The sequence below is a fragment of the Daphnia pulex genome, chromosome 11 (genome assembly GCF_021134715.1).
Source record: "Daphnia pulex isolate KAP4 chromosome 11, ASM2113471v1".
In the NCBI taxonomy this organism is placed as follows: Eukaryota; Metazoa; Arthropoda; class Branchiopoda; order Diplostraca; family Daphniidae; genus Daphnia; species Daphnia pulex.
The window spans coordinates 1,385,267-1,405,989 of record NC_060027.1 but is presented as its reverse complement, the minus strand read 5'-3'; the positions used below and the strand labels follow the sequence as shown (position 1 = coordinate 1,405,989).

At 38.6% G+C, this 20,723-nt stretch overlaps 3 protein-coding genes and 2 long non-coding RNA genes across 8 annotated transcripts in view; 2 read left to right on the top strand and 3 right to left on the bottom strand.

The window, feature by feature from the left end:
* Positions 1-2: 2 nt before the first annotated feature.
* The window catches only part of LOC124207482, a 26,680-nt gene continuing 5,959 nt past the window's right edge, over positions 3-20,723 (bottom strand). The window contains exons 1-14 of one of the 2 annotated variants that reach the window (XM_046604963.1): positions 4,713-5,274; positions 4,106-4,644; positions 3,915-4,043; positions 3,621-3,843; positions 3,054-3,556; positions 2,865-2,981; positions 2,581-2,795; positions 2,337-2,489; positions 1,480-1,707; positions 1,334-1,408; positions 1,120-1,271; positions 758-920; positions 561-677; positions 3-349 (exon numbers count right to left, since the gene is read on the bottom strand). In XM_046604963.1, coding sequence (XP_046460919.1) covers positions 314-349; positions 561-677; positions 758-920; positions 1,120-1,271; positions 1,334-1,408; positions 1,480-1,707; positions 2,337-2,489; positions 2,581-2,795; positions 2,865-2,981; positions 3,054-3,556; positions 3,621-3,843; positions 3,915-4,043; positions 4,106-4,644; positions 4,713-4,999 — 2,937 coding nt within the window. In that variant the 5' untranslated portion in view covers positions 5,000-5,274 and the 3' untranslated portion in view covers positions 3-313. Of the gene's footprint in view, positions 350-560; positions 678-757; positions 921-1,119; positions 1,272-1,333; positions 1,409-1,479; positions 1,708-2,336; positions 2,490-2,580; positions 2,796-2,864; positions 2,982-3,053; positions 3,557-3,620; positions 3,844-3,914; positions 4,044-4,105; positions 4,645-4,712; positions 5,275-20,723 lie in introns of those variants that run through there. The other variant, XM_046604964.1, reaches the window with a different exon arrangement.
* Positions 5,280-15,785, top strand: LOC124207509. 3 transcript variants are annotated; one of them, XR_006880013.1, is made up of 7 exons: positions 5,280-5,886; positions 6,051-6,167; positions 6,390-6,581; positions 6,771-6,963; positions 7,850-7,946; positions 8,026-8,163; positions 15,411-15,785. It is a non-coding gene; the product is annotated as an uncharacterized LOC124207509 (long non-coding RNA). The 3 variants fall into 3 exon arrangements; XR_006880012.1 differs by lacking the exon at positions 15,411-15,785 and adding an exon at positions 11,843-13,939; XR_006880011.1 differs by lacking the exon at positions 15,411-15,785 and adding an exon at positions 11,648-13,939.
* Positions 10,623-11,929, bottom strand: LOC124207511. The gene is made up of 2 exons (XR_006880017.1): positions 11,809-11,929; positions 10,623-11,427 (listed from the first exon to the last, which is right to left on the bottom strand). It is a non-coding gene; the product is annotated as an uncharacterized LOC124207511 (long non-coding RNA).
* On the bottom strand, positions 12,414-15,417 carry LOC124207502 (F-box-like/WD repeat-containing protein TBL1XR1). The gene is made up of 9 exons (XM_046605005.1): positions 15,249-15,417; positions 14,961-15,175; positions 14,710-14,868; positions 13,933-14,154; positions 13,789-13,863; positions 13,579-13,727; positions 13,068-13,248; positions 12,861-12,992; positions 12,414-12,709 (listed from the first exon to the last, which is right to left on the bottom strand). Exons 1-9 carry the CDS (start codon positions 15,319-15,321, stop codon positions 12,677-12,679), a joined length of 1,239 nt encoding a protein of 412 aa, XP_046460961.1. The 5' UTR covers positions 15,322-15,417; the 3' UTR covers positions 12,414-12,676.
* LOC124207485 (CSC1-like protein 2) overlaps positions 16,508-20,723 on the top strand; it is a 14,287-nt gene continuing 10,071 nt past the window's right edge. Inside the window, exons 1-3 of the mRNA XM_046604969.1 lie at positions 16,508-16,716; positions 16,781-17,006; positions 17,231-17,423. Coding sequence (XP_046460925.1) covers positions 17,310-17,423 — 114 coding nt within the window. The 5' untranslated portion in view covers positions 16,508-16,716; positions 16,781-17,006; positions 17,231-17,309. The remainder of the gene's footprint in view (positions 16,717-16,780; positions 17,007-17,230; positions 17,424-20,723) is intronic.

Below are 20,723 nucleotides of genomic sequence, written 5' to 3'. Positions count from 1 at the left end.
TCCTTCTTGAATAATTTGTTTATTATTAAATATCTAATTTTATTTTTTATAATTATATCCTCCTATAGAAACCTTTCAGGATTTTGTTTAGTTATGATTAGACTACTGTGATGCTGGATCCACATCTGTTTGCACTGCCATAGGATTGCATTTTATTCTTCGTCCGTCCGACAAAGAAATAAAACAGCAATGAACGAATGAAATAAATAACGATGATTATTTCAAGTCGCAATTGGATCCGATTGGCCATTCGCCGCCGGTTTCTTTTTCTTTCGCAATCCTCTCGTGATCTTCAATCTTTGCATGGAATTTCTTACTGGCCGTCGACGACGTATTCTACGACAACAACCTAATAATATGAGATGTGGTTATAACATAAGGATTTATAAGGATGAACTGTAGGTGAATTCCTATAAAAGACGATTTATGAAAATAGAAAAATATGCCCGGGGCAGCATGGGGTTAAGGGTTATTAAGGTTATAATATTATATTATAAGTTATATTTGTGTTATTACGGTTAAAATAAATTTTTTTAAGAAAACGATTATCCCGTTGATACCTTGCCATCGTATGAGTTGAATGTCAATTTGTAGTCAGGGACATCCGTAGACGAAGAATACAACCACGAAAAAGGTTTGCCCCAATCTCCTTCGTCGATGTAAACGGGTTCCCAGTTCTGAAATAACGTTGAATAGATTTAAATTGTATTACAATTAAATATCACTCTCTCTTTATCCGTTCCGTTTTCTTGTTTACCTCAGTTGCCCAGATGATCAATTTCTCCCCATCCTCTGATGCGAGAAACCGCCCGTCGGGGGAAAACGACAGCGACACTATCCTATCTGAATGTTGACTGAGAATTCTTGTCTTTTCCTTTGCCAGCGGGGTCCAAATGACAATCTTCCCATCCCGCAATCCACTGAATGAAAATTAAAATGAAAATAAAAAATGGGAAATTTCTCCCCTTCCTCCTCGCACATTCCTGACGCGGGAATAATAAAAATTGAATTTTTGAGCGCGAAAGGCTTCTTTTCTCCATTCCTTGAGAAAAATATGTGGATGCAGACTTTTTTAGTTCAATCCCATTTTTCACAATTCCCGTCCGTTGATCAACTCACCTAGTAGCCAAAATGAAATTGTCGGCCGATTTCCTGTCAGCGTCCATTCCCTCGTCGTCCGTTGGTTTCCCGTTTGGACGCCAAGCAAAACTCATGCATACGACGTCAACCTTTTCGGCGTGAATGGGTTGGTCGCTGTCCATCGACCAAATCTACGAAAAACGACAAGTTCAATATGACACGCCCATTCAAATAAACATCAACGACAATTTACCGTCATCCATCCGTTGGATGAACAAGCGGCCAAACATTTCGTCCTTTCGTCCCATGCCATATCTGCTATCCAACCCTTAATGAAAGAACAAGTAGACAAATTAACGAGAATGTGCAATAGCATGTCAATGGGTAGACAAAACTCACCGTCACGCTTTCATGTTTGAGTCGTTTAACGAATTTTTCGGACCTCGTCGATTCGTCAATTTCCCAAATTTCAATTCCTCCGTATTTCCATAAGCCGAGAGCAACTCGATTCGCAGAGATCCACTGGACACTCTTGATCATTTTCTCACATTCGATTGTGCAGAAATGAAATGACCGTTGGTTGACAGGGCAAGAATTGAAGAAGAAAACTTTTGTTCCAAAATCGTCCTAAAAAGAAGAAAAAGTTAAAGTTGGGGGAAGAGGCGCGGGCATTTGAAGAGAAGGGAGGATGAGTTCACAGTGATACATCACGCTTCGGGGGGAGGGGGGGGGTAAAAAAAATGACATAGGAGGAGGGGTTTACCAAAATCAAACCAGGAAAGGTTGGCCAAAATATGACGTCACTTGGCCAATCGCCACTCCCTCTAGGGCGAAATTGGATTTTTGTTACAAAAGATTTCTTCTCAAAAAATATGGGAGGGTTGAGCATTTTGTGACGTAATAAAAGGAGGGGGGATAACTTTTCGTTACGGACTGTGACCAAAGGGAGGGGGGGGGGGAGAAAGAAAAAAGCGCCGAAATTGCGCGATGTTGTATTACTTGAACGCTCCCATCAGATTGCGGTCAAACCAAAATGATTTTACTAAAACGACGTGAAATCAGGTGAAACTACCCGGAAACTACATTTAGCTTGAAGGTAGAATTACAAAATGTTGTGGTTCTAAACATTTTAAAGGGTTGGACTTGGCGGTTTTTGGTCGAATAATATTTCGCAGAAAAAAGGGGGAGATCACATGACGTACATAGGTATATCTGACACGTGATGGAAACAAATTAAAAGAAAAGAAACAACTTACGGGAAAAGTAACGAATATGTTTGGCATGAAGGGATTCCACTCGATGTGATCCATCCCTTTTTCTAATTCCTTTTGATAGAGAATTGCGCCACTTGGATAACTCCACACGATGACATGTTCACGAAAGATGATAGCCAATTGACTTCCGTCCGCCTAAACAAACAATTAAATACAAATTAAGAGGGAAATCAAACATTTAATGCAACTTAATGATTCAATCTCTTCATATAAATGAGCTTATTACATTCCATTCCATCCTCGTAATTCCTTTTTCATGTCCAATTTGAAACTTATTTTCGTCCCGTTTCCAATTAGAAAAAGGAATGGACCAATTCTCGGCAGAAAAGAAAATAATTTCATTTTTAATGCCGCAGGCGAGAACTGGTTTCTTCGGGTGAAAACGGGAGACGCACTTTCTGCCTCTCTCACGCACTAATCGCGCAACTCTTTTGAATTTACCTGTTATTATATACAAAGTTACAAAATAGAAGACTGATTTAAAATATCAGAGAAAATGTTTGATTTTACGTGTGGCAGTTAAATTCGTCATTTGTATGATAACATCGGGCAATTCGATTCTTTCATCTTTCGGCTCTATCATTTTTCCAATCAGTTTGTATAGGGCACGATCATCGCCTTGCAAATCTGTGATCAGAAAATGTTGAGCAGCTTTTGTACATACCATCGTGATGAAAATACAAGTGAAATGCTTGTTACTTTGTTTGTGTTGATTCAGCTCAATTGGATTGTTATCTACGATGTTCCCTGGAATTTTATAAGAATTGCCAAACGGATGTTTACCGCGAGTCAGGAAGTAGAAAAAGACGCAGCCGGCAGCGAATGTGTCGCTTTGGATTGTTCCGTGCGGAAGTTCCTCAGACGTGCTATCACTTGACTCTTCCATTTTAATCACAAGCTCCAAAATTTCAGGCGCCATCCACTTTTCAGTTCCTTTCAATCCACTCTGAGTAAATGTCCCTCGATGACTTGTTTTTTTGACATATCCGAAATCGGACAATTTCATTTGGACGGGTGTCGTGATTGAGATGAGAATGTTGTCCGGTTTGACGTCGCGATGAACTAAATTTCGTGAGTGGATGTAGTGCAATCCATTGGCGATTTGATATAAAACTAGGCCATCTGGTGGCAATTCCGGTCCCTTGTATTTCTTCTCGCAATAGTCTGTCAGTGTCCCGGCACATAATTCGAGCACAAGGCATCTGCATATGAAATTGAAAAATCAATGAATGTGTCAAATAATAATTTTGAATTCCATTTAGATACGTTTTATCCCGTGAGTCATCGACGTGCAAAAGTTTCAGGACATTTTCGTGGTCTAACAGGAAGTGTTCCTCCATTTCCCGTTTCTGGTCTTTTTTTCTTGCATCATCTAAATGTACCTTAACTGTAACTTTAACTGCAACTGCATTTCCTTCGTATGTTCCTTTGTACACGATTCCAAACCCTCCCCTGCCGAGTTCGTTCTCCTTTTTTTCTTCAAATCTCACTGCAAATTATTCACAATAACACGTTTAATTATAGGTTCAAATTCAAAAATTCATTCTGCAACAAACTTACGAGGAAGGGCCTTTTTAAAATGATCTTTGGCTATCATCAACCAATTTTTGCCGTCGGTCGGTGGATCTCCAATCATGTTTTCTATGGGCTCGTAGGCAAATTCCCATACGCCTTTTTCTTGTTGTAGAGCTGAGAAATGGACATAAACAGTAAATCTATTTATTTTTATTAAGATTAGACAAAAGAATTACTTTTTAAGTTGACAGGATTTCGTTTTTGAATGTTTTCCAAGATTGACGACGAGTCGTCACCGAAGGGATGCGCACCCCGTTTGAGGAAATAAAAACAGAGGCAGCCTGCTGCAAATGTATCTTGATTAGGTGTAGGGGTCTGCTGGTTACTTTCGGTGGTTGTTCCATCTAATATCCAATATTTCTTTTTGCAAAGGTCTAGTTGCTTCCCCAGTTCCTCGGTGTATTTAAATTTCATTGCCGCTCTATGAAATGAGTTTCCATCTTGGTCGTTCGACTCCGCTTGACTGTCGTCGCATTGGCCGACGAATTTGCTCAACCCAAACTCTGATAATTTGATCATCATCCGCACCGGCTGTGAGGAAGCGATTAGAATTGTTCGGGGCGTCAAATTTCCATGTGTGCATTGCTCTTTGTGCAGAAACAAAAGCCCTTTGGTGATTTGGCAAAGAACTTGGGCGTCAGATGGCATCGGTCCCTTATAAATTCCTTTGCAAAACTGCCCCAGTGTAGCGTCGTAACGTTCCAGAGCAAAATATCTGCACAAACAAATTTAGCTGTTGATTATATTCTCCGTCAAATAAGAAAACCTTAAATTTCAAATAACCTCCATTGATCCATTTCTTCGTAGCTAATAATTTTGAGGACATTTTCATGTTTGATGGGATCCTTCTCTTGAATATGTTTGTTAAAGATATCATACCATTCTTCGTCGCAATCTGTTTTCTTAATCTTCCTCACTACAATTTCTTCTTTTGAATTCTTCGCCTTTTTGAAATACCCGCTGTACACCAACGAATCGCCCAACCCTTTGAAAAGTGGCTTTTTTCTGCAATGGATGTTCTTTCCTGTGAAGAGAAGATCCTCTTCGTTATGACGCAATAGGCGCTCCATTCAAACAGCGGAATCTGGGACTATTTAGAGGCTAAATAGACGAAGTTATGTCCTTCTCGGCCTACCTCTGGTTTAGACGAAGACGTACGAAGAAGCACAGAATTTCGTTTGCGAAATGCAACTGTTTAAAACTGTTGGTCCGTTATCAATTTTTGATCGACCGAAAGTTTGATAAATATCCAGTTGCTCAATGCGGAAAAATAACGACTGGAGGCAATGTGAAGACGAAACGCAGTACGCAGCAAGAGACCCAAATTGATCCTCACGCTTATAGGGATTTGACTCGCCAGCCCATTTAGTTGCCAGCAAACGGTGTAACGTTGTAATCAGCACAGATAGTGACCAAGGTGATGTGGTCTTTATCTGATAATAACGCAGTGGTCTTTATCCGATGCTGCACTCATCACATCCTCTGACGGACTTTGACTGGGCGAATTTAACCGGACGGGAATAAAGTCGATGGATTTGTTGGGCTGGCCAATCGAGTCGGACGGAAAGACCAGAGTTCCATGTCTAATATTTTCAATTCAATCCAATTACTCTAATATAATTAATGATACATTTTAGTTGAAACAAAATAGATAAAAACCGATTGTTTTATTGTTTGAGCGGTTTTTAATTATTGTGGGATATTGACTTTTTTTAAATCGATATTTTATTTTTATGGCTAACGATTAGTGTCGTCTGCTTTTTCCTGTTCTGTACTCTTTTTTTTTCTCTCGACAAAGCATGAGACAAAGAAACCACGTTTAAGATCACAAAGAAAATGGAATTTTTTGGAAACAAATTTACACGAAAGATTAAGAACATCACAAAAATGTGATCGTCGTTTTCATCATGTTAACTCTGGAGTTCGCGACTCTCCAATCTCCATGCTGTTTTGGCAGGTAAATGAAATTTACAGTACAAATTGAGTCATTATGGGAACTCAAAACAGTTGAATCTGTCTCAGATTTGAGAAATATTAGTACCTGAGTACCATTCATTATGAAGCCCCCTGTCCATGCTTAGCAGTTTGTTTCCACTGTTATAACCTTTTCTGTTGTCACAGATTTGGGGCCGGAGCCTACCATCACAAAGAAAAGATGTGCAAGTTTTGCTTGTGCATCACCAATCACATGTCTTCAATCACCTGCCATCAGCAACAATCTCTGTGTCATCGCTAATGGTAATGTTGGGTAATGGTTTTCGTTACTTTTATTCCTGTACTCTGCTAGATATTTTAATGATGCCTGACGAGCATCAACACACTGTATGTAAACCATCATTACCTGTAAACCTTCAATTCTCTTTTTTATTAACATTATGGTTTACCAATAGTGTCTCATTTTCAACTTTTCCTTATTTCTGTAAATATTTGTCGTAACCCATTTCTAATTTTTTAATCTAGATAACCAGCATCCCGTTTGAGTGGAGAAACAACCGATGTCGGTCGAGTTCTTCCCCTTTCTCTACTCGTGTACATGTGAATGCATGGATGTATTCACCAGGACGTCCTTTTAACTATCTTTTCTGGTGGATTCTGTGGATTTGGAACTTCTATGGAATGTGGGGTGCCTGCCTGTATTCCCCAGGCTTCAAGGTAGGACAAATTTGTCTCTATTCTTTCTTAAGCCTAGAAAAATCGTGACATAGTACGAAGTTGTCGCCGCCTTTCTTCATAAAACTCGAAGCTTCTTGATTTAAGCCACTTTTTCTTACTTGTTGTTTCTGTTCTTTTGTTTTGCATCCATTTTTGTTTTGTTTTAATTTGTTATCGTTTGTTATTTAGATAAACAGCTTTTTGATTGGAGAAACTACCGATGCCGGGTGACTCATCTCTTCTTTCCCTTTCTTTAAATGTCCAAGTGTATGCCCATGTGAGTGTGGGTATATTCACGAGGACCTCCTTTTTCCTATCCCGTCTCCTGGATTCTGCGGATGGAGCACCTGTGGATGCCTGGCCATATTTCCCAGGCTTAAAGGTAGGACAAAATCTATCTTCACATTCTTACTACTTGAGACGTTGATCCCTAGAGTACGGTTATTCGTAAGCTAGGCGGTTGACTGCAACTGTTTTTCTTATTCAACTTCTTTTTTTCAACTCAGTCCGGGTTCATTTTGAATCAACGCATTTGTTGAACGCGACCGCAGTTCAGGCTTGTTTTTTTTTTGTGCCTCGTGTCATGTAAGTGTTATGTAAGATGCGGATACAGCATCACCCAATATTACGATAGCAGGTTATGAACTTATGATTGTTTATATTGAATCGAACTTGCCTTGCAGTGAGTCTAAGAGATTTTTTCGGTAAAACCATTTTTCCACATGTTGTATGTCGGTGTTGAGGCAGGAACATAATGTTATTTCAAGTTTTAGAAAAGAGACCACATAGGATTATAAAATTTGTGTTAAACTGTGTTGCTTAATGACTTTAACTTTCTTTTTCTTGTGGTATAGTTAAAAAATTTCCTGCATACAATTTCTTTTAGGTGTAAGCGTTTAGTAACAAAGATTTACTTGGTAAATATACACATATTTACCAAGATTCAATTAAAAAAGTTGGTTTCAGTCCTAAAAACCAATTTGAACAGGATGTGGAGATATCAAAAGCAAGTTGTAGAATCTTCAAGTAGTTTTCCCTAATTTGACGAGATAAGATTTTTGAAATTATGTCAAAATAGAATGTATTTGGGTATTGGAAGATGGAAGAGTTTCTAAACTAGGAATTGAAAGTTTCAACTTGGATCTAAAATCTTTTGAAAGAATGGACATGTTCATCAAACATTCAAACTTTTGAACATTGCATCAGCTAAAATCTAAAAAAAAAAGTATCAAGTGTTATGTGCTTAAATCTTATTTAATTATTTACAGGGCTAAATGTACCAGCTTGAGTTGTCTTCGAGCAGTCAATTGGGATACTCAGATGCCGTCTTCTTTTCCTTCACCCGTGATTACCAAAATATGCAAGGTGAGATTTCTAATTACATTATCATTGGATTTATATTTACCTTAAACTAATTTGTGCATCTTTGATCCGTTTTGCCCAGGAGGATTAGAAAAAGGACCTGTGTACCGACCGAATGCTATATCACAAGGGACGACATCACCTGCAGAAGATGAGCCATTGAATTTACTTCTGTCCGGATCGTCACCTGCATTGCCATGAGCCGCTGGTCAAGCTCAAGGTAGGACACTTTCTTATTATTCTTGTTTGACTCTTCACTTCTACGTTATTCAACCTCCTTGCGTCTTTTTATTGCCTTACGTAAATTTAATTCTATACCCTGAATTTTGACGTTTAATTTTCGCCATAGTTTTTTGTTGATGACTCTCAATACCACCAGCCGCATACAGCACTTGACTTCTAGGGAAAGTAATTCGGAATATCAATTCAATCTTAAAATGGAAGCAGTGTATTTTTGCACTGATGCATGTCGTTTAAGGATTTCACGATGATTTCATGTGAGAAGTCGACGTACATTTCGGCAGCGCGGTGTGTATTATTAGACAATTTCAACGTTTTTTCAATGGAATCAGTCAACCAATCAAGGCGGAAAGTATTTTCTTGGGCTACTTCTACGTTATCGACAAAGTCCGTCAGTGTTGTGAGTGTTACTTCTTCGATATAATTGTTAATCGAATTGAAGTTTATGGTCAACTCCGTCCAATTTGAGTTTAATTTGCTTAATTTGCTCAGTCCTTCCCTTAAGAGTATGATCATTTCATTTCGAGTAAGTTCTTGATTAACCTTTATCTGCAATGTTTTCGACATCGACAGACATTTTAAAATTTTTCACGAATTCGACGGAGATTTGATCCCTTTCCGCTGCAACTCGTTTTGCTTCATTTTCTATTTGTTGCAATTGTTCCTCTGCTTCCCTTCTATTGTACTGGGCGTAGTTTACACGGATAGTTGAAGAAAGGCCAAATGTGAAAATATCAAAGAATTCCAACTGGGAAGCTTCCTGCAATTGTTGTTGGCTTATTCGTTGCACGTTTTCCCGAGCAGCTCTCCTTTTCAATTCTAAATCTTTTTGCTTCTTTTCATTGGTTTCCAGTTGATGGTTGTTCACTGTCTTGATTCCTCCCTTGACAAAACAGCCAACAATTTCGTTCACATTTTGAATCTCTCGTTCTTTCGCTCCCCTGGCTGGCCACTATCGCCTAAATAACTTGTCGAATCAACTGGCCCAGTAAATCAAAAGCTTGAGCCACTTCGGTTGACAATTTCAGTCCGTCGTTGATTGCTTTTTTAATACTTTCCAGACATCTGGGCAAATCTTTGTTGATGACCATTTTGTTTCTACTTCTGATAATTTTGATGGAATTGTTGACTAAATCTGGCACCTGGGTCATCTGCAACTCAATGTCGCCATCCGGCCCCCATAGAATTTTTTCCCAAATTTCCATCGTTTTTACAATCACTTCCACATTGCCACATGTAACCGAATCTTTGGTTTTTTATATATTCCTTTATCTTTCCTTAATGATTTTGCCGACTTTCTGGCTGGCTTAACCTTTTAATTTTTTTTTTCACCTTTTTTTTTAATAAGTTTCAATTTTTTGGCATCCCCCCCATTTTTTTCTAAATCAGTTCTATAACTCGACTACGATTCTTTGGCTCGACGCCTAAGGCCGGCATTATGCTCAAACTTTAATTATGTTTCCCGTTATGAATTGACAGTATGGATCGAGGAAAACGCTTCATGCATATAGGATAATTCCAGCAACCTTTTTAAAATACAGTATCTGTTGATTTCACTTTTTATTACATTGTAGGCTGCGATCTAACGGACTATTCCCAAATGTCGGTACCAACTAGCTGATACTCAGGAAAAGACTTTTTAAAAAGACTGCACAATTTGTTCGCTAGGTCAATTAGCATTATGTGAGTTCAAAAATTACGAAAGAATTTAATCGGGCAATTCCAATATTCTATGATGGTTAACATGTAATATTCCATTGGGCAATAGATTGTTAAGCTTAATATTCTTGTTGTTTCTCCCGAACTTAAAAAGACGGCTTGTACAGTTATAAAAAAAAACAATGTTTGTTGATGGTTGAATTAGCTTTTATTTAAACCAGCAGATGACAGATTCACCATATAGTCGTGTTAGCTAATTATTGACAGTTATTATCTCAACTGTTCTGCGGATTGGCTAGTACTTCGATTTCGCGTATTGTGTTATTGTTATCTTCAGTGCACATGTCCTTGATGCCCTTAGACGCCTCTTTACATGATGCTATCAACTTATGTTGAGATGCCACAACTTCATTGGAGGGAAGAGCAAGCATTCCGTGCATTTGATTGATGCTCTTTATGATGTAATTGTTGGAGACTTTGATGTACATTTTGGCGGAATGGTGCGTCTTGTGGGACGATTGTAACGATTCTTTAATTGAATCGGGCATTACCAATTCGTATTCTTCGGATCCCTCTAGTGCAACATCGGCATTGTCGATTAAATCTTCCAGATTTTTCGCTGTTGTTTCCGTCAAGTGATTTTTTATTTTTATTGAAGTACAGCGTAATTCCGGCCCATTGTTTCTGTAACTCGGCCAAATATTCCAAACCTTCCTTAAGGGTTTCAATAGCTTGTTTTGGGCTGATGGCGTTATTGACATCAATGCCCATTTTCTCTAACCTTTCTATATTGTCTTGAAGTATTTTGTCGATATTCTTCTCACAAACTTCTTTTTCTGCTTTCAGTTCCTTCAATTTGTTTTCGGCTTCTTCTTTCATTTGTTGGGCGTAGACAATTGATTTATCTTACTCTCGCAGCCAATCCGTCGCAGCCAAAAATCCCACTTAAGTTCGCCAATTCCGTCCAAGTAGTTCTGCTTTTCTCTTACAGTTGCGTTCGCTTTTTCAATTTCCCTTTTTTAATTTCTCTTGTTCTTCCTTTTTGGCTTTTTTACATGCTTAGTCTTCTTTCCAATCGTGTCGGCAATCTCGTGATCACCCACGGTTTTCACAAAGGCTGTAATAACCTGCCGAATCAGCTGTCCCAATTTATCAAAAGTATCGCAGACTTTCTTTGAGAGTTCCTGTCCGCCTGTAGCAACTTCCTTGATTCGGTCAAGTCGTTTTGGCAGTCATTTCTGTACAACCTTTTTGTTTCCACTTTCATTGCACTTGATGCAATCTCTGATGTAATCAGGCACCTTTTCCGTCTTCAACTCAATCCTTTCCATGTTGATGTGCGCTTTCATGAAGGCGTCGTAGCATTCGTTTGTGATTTGCACCAAAGTTGTGCGGAAACTCTCGGGGTGTTTCATCAAAGAGATCGCCTCTTTGTCGATTATTATTGCAGATTTTGAAATCGCGTACTCGAGATGAACAAATCAGCAGTTGGCTCATAACAGCGATGCCCATGGGAGCCGGAGCAAGAAGCTCATTCCAGTTGACGTCATTTTCGGTAAAACTGTACCGGTATTAGCGTTGGCTGCTACTTTTCAATATTTTTTTTTTTTAAAAAGAAAGAAAGAAGGAAACCAAAATTAAAATATACTTCGCAATTTGTATAGACATCAAACTTTGAATTGTGATGCAGTTGCTATCGTTTTTGAAAATGGGCTGCTTAGCTGACCACATAATCTTCCCCACAAGTGTTATAAATTATTTGGCCATTTATTTTGTTTATTTCTATATTTTTTAAATGGTTATAGGAATTTTACATGAGACATTTCACGTCAATGCCATTTTCTCGCGGTAAACGAAAGCAGCTCCAACTACAGAAACAATTACAATGAATTTGATGGGTGTTTTTCTATTGAGTGTAAACTATAGGCTAGTCTTTAATAACAAGTCTTTTAAACTGGTAACTTACTGGTTTGATCAGTCGTCATTCTTTGTGCGTGTAGAATTTAGACGTGAACTTGATGGAGAGAAAAGCTTAGACGTTACGGCTGAGTGTGACTCGCTAGCTGTGCTGCTGAACGATGCTGCCGAGTTCCTTTTAACGCCTCTTCTTGTCATCGACGACTCTGCTGCGTTTATATCCTCCTCCATCGTAAGTTTCGTAGTGTTCGCCGAGCCCCCCCTCCACCCCAACCACGAAAAATGAAACGTAATTCCTGTGTCATCGGCCACCACCCCCCTTCTAGCGATAAAAATAATAAATAAATCAATAATATGCCCAAGTCTTCAATTTTGGTCTCTCTGTCATTTGCATCCGTCCGTAGATGTTCGATCTTGCTGGCTATACCTTTACAACGGTCGCCATAAACTTTTTATGAACACTCTACGTAGTTTATCAGCACGAAACTGTCTGCCTAACCCTTTAAGCAGATTCTTCTTTACGATCCGACTCTAAACTGACCTAACGCTCCCTCAACCTAATACATGAAAGAATTATCTATATTATTGTGTGAAATGAATTTGTGTCGCAGTCGGTGATAAGCTCGGGACTTGTTTTGAATTGTGAAAGTCGACTTTAAATTTATCCCCTTTATGGTTTTCTCTGTCATTGACGTTATTGAGAGCTTAGAGGCAATACCAATGTGGTGAACACTTGACGCCAGCAACTTTAAACTAAACGAACTTTAAACTAAACTAAACTGATCTTTTAACTAAACGAATTAAATAAATTACGATGATCATTTCAAGTCGCCACTGGATCCGATTGACCATTTTCCGCTCGAGTTTCTTTTTCTTCCGCAATCCTCTCGTGATCTTCAATCTTGGCTTGTAATTTCTTACTGGCCTTCAGCGTATTCCACGACACGAATCTAATAATATATAAATATTTGGTTATAACTTAAGAATGAACTGAAGGTGCATTAACTAATAAATAAGGCGTTATTTGAAAAAAGAGAAATATGCTCGTGGCCATGATTTTTATAATGTGCCTTTATAAAAACGAATATCCCCCGTTGATACCTTGCCATCGTTCGAGTTGAATGTCAATTTGTAGTCCGGGACATCCGTAGACGAAGAAGACGACCACGAGAAATGCTTGGAGAAACGTCCACCCCTTATATGTTTTTTTTTAATGAAAACGGGTTTCCAATCCTGAAAAAAACGTTGAATATATTCAATATTGTTTTATAACCACTCCGTCTTTATCCGTTCCGTTTTCTTGTTTACCTCAGCTGACCTGAAGGAAATTGAGCTGATCAATTTCCCATTCACATCCGATGATGCGAGAAACCGCCCGTCGGGTGAAAACGACAGCCAATCTATAACACTTGAATGTTGTTTGATGAGAAATCTTGTCTTTTTCTTTTTCAGTGGAGTCCAAATGACAATCTTCCTTTGGCCAAATCCACTGTAATGAAAATCAAAATCAAAAATGCGAAAATGCTCTGCCCTTCCTGACTTCCTCCCTTGTCCATTTTTTTTCCGCGAGAAAAAGAAAACTAGGTACTATCCCTTCCTTCAACTCAATTGTTTAACTTTAAAATAGGAAAATATTCAAAAAAATATTTGCGCGCGAAAGTTTGCGTGCGAAAGTGTATGGCTTCTTGTCCCCACGCTCTACCGCTTTGTTCATTTTGCTTACGTGAAAAAGAGAAACATTTGAATTTGCATATGTGAATGCAGTCCTTTTATAAGTTCAATCCCATTTTTCACAATTCCCGTCCGTTGATCAACTCACCAAGCCAAAATGAAATTGTCGGTTGATTTCCTGGCCGCGTCCACTCCCTCGTCGTCCGTTTGTTTTCTGTTTGGACGCCAAGCCAAACTCCTACATTCGCCATCGACCTTTGTGGTGTGAATGGGTTGGTCGCTGTCCATTGACCAAATCTAATAGGAAAACGACAAGTTCAAGATGACACGCCCATTCAAAAGAACAAATACAATTTACCGTTATCCATCCGTCGTCATAACAAGCGGCCAAACATTTTGTCCTTTCGTCCCATGCCACATTTGTTATATAGTCCTTAATCAAATTATAAAAAAAAGTTATCTAGAATGTGCAATGACATGTCAATGGATAAACAAAACTCACGCTTTCATATTCGAGTCGTTTGACAATTTTTGCGGAAGTCATCGATTCATCAATTTCCCAAATTTCAATCCTCCTGTCTCCTCGTAAGCCGAGAGCAACTCGATTCGCAGAGATCCACTGGAAACTCGTGATAATTTTCTCATATTCAATTGTGCAGAAATGAAATGGCCGTTGGTCGACAGGGCAGGAATTGAAGAAGAAAACTTTTGTTCCAAAATCGTCCTAAAAAGAAGAATAAGTTAAAATTGGGGGATGAGACGAGGCCATTTTAATAGAAGGGAGGATGAGAAGAGTTCACATTAATACATTCGCTTCGTAACAAACTCCGTGTGATGTGAGGGGAGGGGGGTTGGTCTAAATATGACGTCACTCGGCCATTGCCACGTCCTTTAGTAGGGCAAAATTGGATATTTTTGTTACAAAAGAGATTTACAAAAGATTTCTCGTCTCGAAAAACAATTGGTTGATTTTGTGACGTTTTAAAAGGAGGGAGTAGGCCTACTTTTCGTTACGGCTGTGACCAAAGGGTGAGGGGGTGAAAAAAGCTCTGAAATTGTGTGATGTTGTATTACTTGAACGCTCCCATATTGCGGTCAAACCAAAATGATTTTACTCAAACGACGTGAAATCATGTGAAACAAAATTGAAGATAGAATTTAAAAATGTTGTGGTTGTAAAAATGTCAACTGGTTGGACTTGGCGGTTTTTGGTCGAATATTTTCAGTAACATGACGTAAATCTGATAGGAAACAAATTAAAAGAAAAGAAACAACTTACGGGAAAAGTAGCGAATATGTTTGGCATGAAGGGATTCCACTCGATGTGATCCATCCCTTTTTCTAATTCCTTTTGAAAGAGAACTTTGCCATCCGGATAACTCCACACGATGATTTCACTACTGAATATAGAGATGGCAGCCAATTGGGTTCCGTCCACCTGAACAAACAATTAAATAAAAAATAAATAAATAAATAAAACATTTAAGGCAACTTAATGACAATTCAATCTCTTCAAAATGAGCTTATTACATTCCATTCTATCGCCATAATTTCTTTTTCATGTCCAATTTGAAACTTATTTCCGTTATTTTTCCAATTAGAAAAAGGAATGGAGCAATTCTCGGCAGAAAAGAAAATAATTTCATTTTTAATGCCGCAGGCGATTACTGGTTTCTTCGGGTGGAAACGGGAGACGACATCTTCGCCTCTCTCACGCACTAATCGCGCAACTGTTTTGAACTGACCTGTCATTATATATAAAAATAAAAAAAACCGATAAAGGACTGATTTATAATATAAGAGAAAATTTTCATTTACGTGATGACGTATGTAATTTTGTTGTTGGTTGTTCGGTAACTTCTTGGCTGGATCCGAAACCAGGATTCGGCATGGCTGATGTGTAAAATGGCAAGGTGTCTTCGTGTAATAGAAGTAATTCAGGGCTAAATGGACGAATTCGTTTAACAATTTCTGAACTAGACCCGTTTGGCAATGGCGACAAATAACGACTGGAGGCCCAGTGACAAAGTATAATTCAGTAAAAGTGACAGCCCCAATAACAACACGTCAGCACAGATTTGGTGGGCGGCGCGACGGTGCCACACTCGGCCACATCCTAACATTGGGACACACGTACAACATTTATTCACAAACATTTATAAAAAAAAAAAAAAAAAAATTATGTTATTTATTATGTAACATTAATAATCTTTTCACCTTTTCAGTTCTTTTTCATTTAAGTTGAATTTAAGATTCAGAATCAAATGGAACTTCTAGGTTCTAGATTGCTGCCGACTGCTTTGGCTCGGTCTAATTTCGGGTGGGATGCCTTTGGGAGTGCCCGAAGGCGGTGTGTGTGTGGATATGTTGTCACCCACCGAGTTGCTCCAATAGGAAACTTGAATCCGCGAAATTCGAATGCTGATGCGATAATCGACCCTGCTGATACTTGCGAATGCGATCGGAGGCGATCAAAAAGATCGGCAACAATTCCAGAAGCTCCTCCTCCACCAGCACCGGAATTTGTTGGTAAAACTGGCGTAGTTGCATAAATGGAACAATCTGATGCTTTGATTTTGTAAAAATGTTTTATTTACTTTTCCAGTTGCATCGACGGCGTTGAGGCTCCTGGCGCGTGAACTTTATCGTGATGGAGGGCGAGGTATCGTGACAGACTGACAGAGGCTGTGATCGACGAGCGACACGACGAATTGATTTAAAATCGCTGATAGATGGCTGATGGCTCTGCTGGACTCATCACCAGCTCATCACAGCCTCTGACGGACTTTGACTGGGCGAATTCAACTGGACGGGAATAGAGTCGATGGATTTGTTGGGCTGGTCAATCAAGTCGGACGGAAAGCACCAGAGTTACATGTCTAATATTTTCAATTAAATTCAATTATAAATGCGATAATTAATAATACATTTTAATTGAAACGAAATGGATAAAAACCGAATAATTTTGAGAGGTTTTAATTTTGGTGGGATTGACTTTTTTTTTTCTATCGAAGTATCGATACTTTATTTTTATGGCCAACGATTAGTGTCGTCTGCTTTTTCGGGTTCTTTTCTTTTGTTTCCACAAAGCATGCGACAAAGAGAATGAGAGATAAGAGAAAATGAAAGATTACAAAGAAAACAGGACTTTTTTTGGAAACTAACGTGGCTACACGAAAAATAATTACAACAAATAAAATCGCAAGGTTGTGATCGTCGATTTCATCATGATAACTCTGGACTGACTGGGTGTCGCGGCTTTCCAATCTCCATGCTGTTTTGGCAGGTAAAAAAACTTACAATACTAATTGAATCATTGTGGGAACTTAAAACAGTTGAATCTCTTTCAGATTTGAGAAATTTGAGTACCTTACTAGCATTCATCATGGAGTTGCTGTCGATGCATGGCAGTTTGTTTCCATTCTTATAATCCTTTCCGTTGTGCATAGATTTGGGGCCCAAGCCAGCCATCATAACAGAAAGGTATTCAAGTTTTGCTTGTGCAGCACCAATAACATGTCATTAATCACCTGTCATCATCAACGATCAGCAACAATCTCTATGTCATCACTAATGGTAATGTTGGGTAGCCAAATGGTTTTCGTTTCTTTTATTCCTGTGCCCTGCTAGATAGTTTAATAATGCATGGCTTGCACCAACACAGTGTATGTAAACCAGCATTACATGTAGACCTTAAATTCTCTTGTTATTACCAATTACGGTTCACCCAGTGTCTCATTTACAACTTTTCCTTATTTCTTTAAATATTTGTCGTAACCCATTTCTATTTTTGTATCTAGAAAACCAGCATCCTGTTTGAGTCGAGAAACTACCGATGCCGGTCTAGTTCTTTGCCTTTCCTTACTTGTGGACATGTGAATGCCTGGATGTATTCACGAAGACGTCCTTTTAACTATCTTTTCTGGTGGATTCTGCAGATTTGGAACATCCATGGAATATGGATATGCCTGCCTGTATTCCCCGGGCTTCAAGGTAGGACAAATTTGTCTCTATTCTTTCTTTTAGCCTAGATAAATCGTGACATAGTACGAAGTTGTCGCCGCCTTTCTTGATAAAACTCGAAGCTTCTCATGAAACATTGTAACCAGTCTCTAAACGTTTCGTGGACTGTCAGGCATATTATAGAAGCTGTGAGGGCTAACTTGAGGGTAACAGTCGTGAACAGTCAGTGACTTTTTATTTTTCCGGGATGAATCCCATCAGTGTAGTGACACGCCATCGATGGCTGGTGAGATTCCCACGGTCTCATATTTCACTTCAATAACAGCTCAAATTTATTGATTTATTTTTAATTTAAACAAAATGTGAACTATTAGGCTGTGTGCTGGATAGGTGTCAGCGCATCTTAAATTTTTCAATGGCTTCGCGCCACCATTTCAATGTGTTTGGAGGTTGCCGGATCATGTTGTCGAGGGCGTCTTTATACAAATCAGCTTGTTTCTCGTTCAGTTCTAAAAAAGAAAAATATTTGAAGTAATGAAGCAATGAATTAAAGTTCAGGAAAGTTACTTTTCAAGTTGATTGGATTATTGTTCTTCAAGTTATCTTCAATGGCTTGAAGATCATCACCAAATGGATGAACGCCCATTGTTAGGAAGTATACAATTAAGCATCCCACAGCGAATATGTCTTCCTTTTCTTCAGGATAAACATTTTTATCGTCGGTAACAAGTTCGCTATCTTGCCCCAACGTCCATTTCATCCAATATTTCCTTCGACAGATTTCCGGAATTCCGGATTCAGTTGAGAGATCATCGAGTTGGTTGGATTTGGTATAGCTAAATTTGCACAATCCAAATTCGGATAATTTTATCCGCCCGTCTCGAGAGATGATTATGTTGAGCGGATTAAGATCCCCGTGCGGATAATCCAAGGAACGCAGGTACTTGATTCCGCTGATTAGTTTATCAATGACTTGCGGTTCGCTGGGCAGTGGTGGTCCCTCGTACAGGCCACTACAGTAGTGGTACAAAGTAGAGAATGGCTCAAAGGCAAAATACCTGTTGAAATAAATTTAAATCATTTTTTAAAAATCAATCCGTATGAATGAAACCGCCCAAACCGGATTATTTGATTTACCTCCAACCATCATTGTCGTCCTCGTAAGCGAAAATTTGCGAGACAATTTTCAGGTCGAAATCTGTTTTCATTCTGTATTTCGTATTAAGTTGCATAAATTTCTTGGCCATTATATTCCAGTCGTCAAGACAATCCGTTTGCCTCATTCTTCTTATTGCAGCTTCTTTTTTTACTGTTATTGATCTGCCTCCAAAGCCCCGATCAAAAACAATGTCGTCTTCTTTAAAATATCCAGCATACACCAATGATCCTTGAGCCAGCAACACCTTTTTACATCCTAAATTTTTACCCCTGAAGATAAACACTTCTTCCTCGTTGGCATTGGCCATCTTTTTTAATAACCTGAAATGGTTTTTTTAATCGTAAAATAAGTTAGGCAACACATTTTCATCGGCTAAAGATTGATTGCGCTTCCTTTTTGTTATTGCTGGCTTGTAACGAATAACGAATTTGAAATCTTCAATCTAACCAGCAAAAGATGTCACAGATTAATCTCTTTTCACCCCTTAGTTGACGAATGCTGTATTCATGCGTTTCCTTTTAAAAATTTCAATGAGACAGCTAACTATAGGGGCTTATAATCAAGCCTACCCAAAGCCCACCCAAGGTCTACCCAGAACCAAAAAGCTGTTTACATGGAATTTTCTTTTCAGGGCGTTCACTGTATCAAACAATTTCATACCAATGTCTATCGCTAATATTATTAAAGTTGCTCAATCAAAGGAACTATAAACTTCATTTTTAAAAATGAAACACAAAAGGATCCCCTCAATTTTCAACCTTGATCACACAATAAGTTCGTGTTATTTACACAACAAAACATTCGTTATATTATCACGTTTGAGATTCTTAACGTAGGGTTAGACTTAGTTGAGACGATACTCTATGTCGATAAAACCGAGAAAATTTAAAAAAAAGTCGCACCTATGAATCACTAAACTCAACACGACAGCACAGACAAGAACCTTCCTCGACGACTACCACTAGAACACTTGCCTTTAAATATCCTCTGTTGCATTGGCATTACTAAGAAAACCAAGTTTAACGTTAATTGCGGATCCCTCTGGTGTTTTTTTTTCCTTTTTGTTTCTTTTCTTTTTGGTTTTTCTCTTGGTCAGCTCTTGGTGAATTAAGTGAGAAAACTTTCATCGTTTTTGAGCGGTTTAAATTTCGATGGGATTACTTTTTATTTCTAGCGTTAATTCAGTGTGGCTACTGGCTAGTAATATCAATGGTAAATCAATTGGAAGACAAGAACGTCTGCTTTCATTTTGTTAATTTGTTTACTCTCCTCGCTCCGTTACCTTGTTTACTGCTTCGTCGCGTCAATTCGTGTTGCGTCTCTAAATAGATTCGCTTTAAAAATACACATTCCCTTCTGTTTAGCAAGTAAATATAATTTAGGATTCAAGTAGAATCATCGTGGGAGCTTAATAGAAGAGTTAAACTTGTTTCAAATTGGTGAAGGTGTTTTCTTTACTTTTATTCCTACATGACGTGCTAGATATTTTAGTGATTGCACGACTTGCTTCAATGCAGTGATGCAGTGTATCTTCACCTGTTTGATTTACAATTAGGGTTTACCCACAATCTAATTTTAAACTTTTTCCTTACTTGTTGTTTCTGTTTGTATCTTTTGTATCCCATTTTTTAAATTTTATTTTGTTATTTAGATAAACAGCATTTGGATTGGAGAGACCGTCAAGATGCGGGGCGTCTCATCTCTCCTTCCCCTTTCTTTAAATGTCCTCGTGTATGCCCATGCGAGTGTGGGTGTATTCACGAGGACTCCTCTTTATCCCGCCTATGCTGGATTCATTGGAGCATCTGTGGATGCCTGGCTATGGATTTCCCGGGCTTCAAGGTAGGAAAAATCTATCTATATTCTTACTACTTGACTATTGGGCGACGTTTATTCCTGGAATACGCGGGAGTACGATTATTCCTAAACCTGGCGGTTGGCTGCGACTGTTTTTCTTTTGCAACTTCTTTTTTTCAACTCAGTCAGGGTTCATTTGAATCAACGCATTTGTAGAACGCGAACGTAGATCAGGCTTGTTTTTTTTTTGTGCCTCACAACTTTGTGGGTAAACAACCAAATCAAAACAAACACTTTGGCCCTACCGCCACACTGGCACCTCCTTTTTTATGTTGGTTTTTGATTTATTTGAATTGGCGGGGTTCATGGAAATC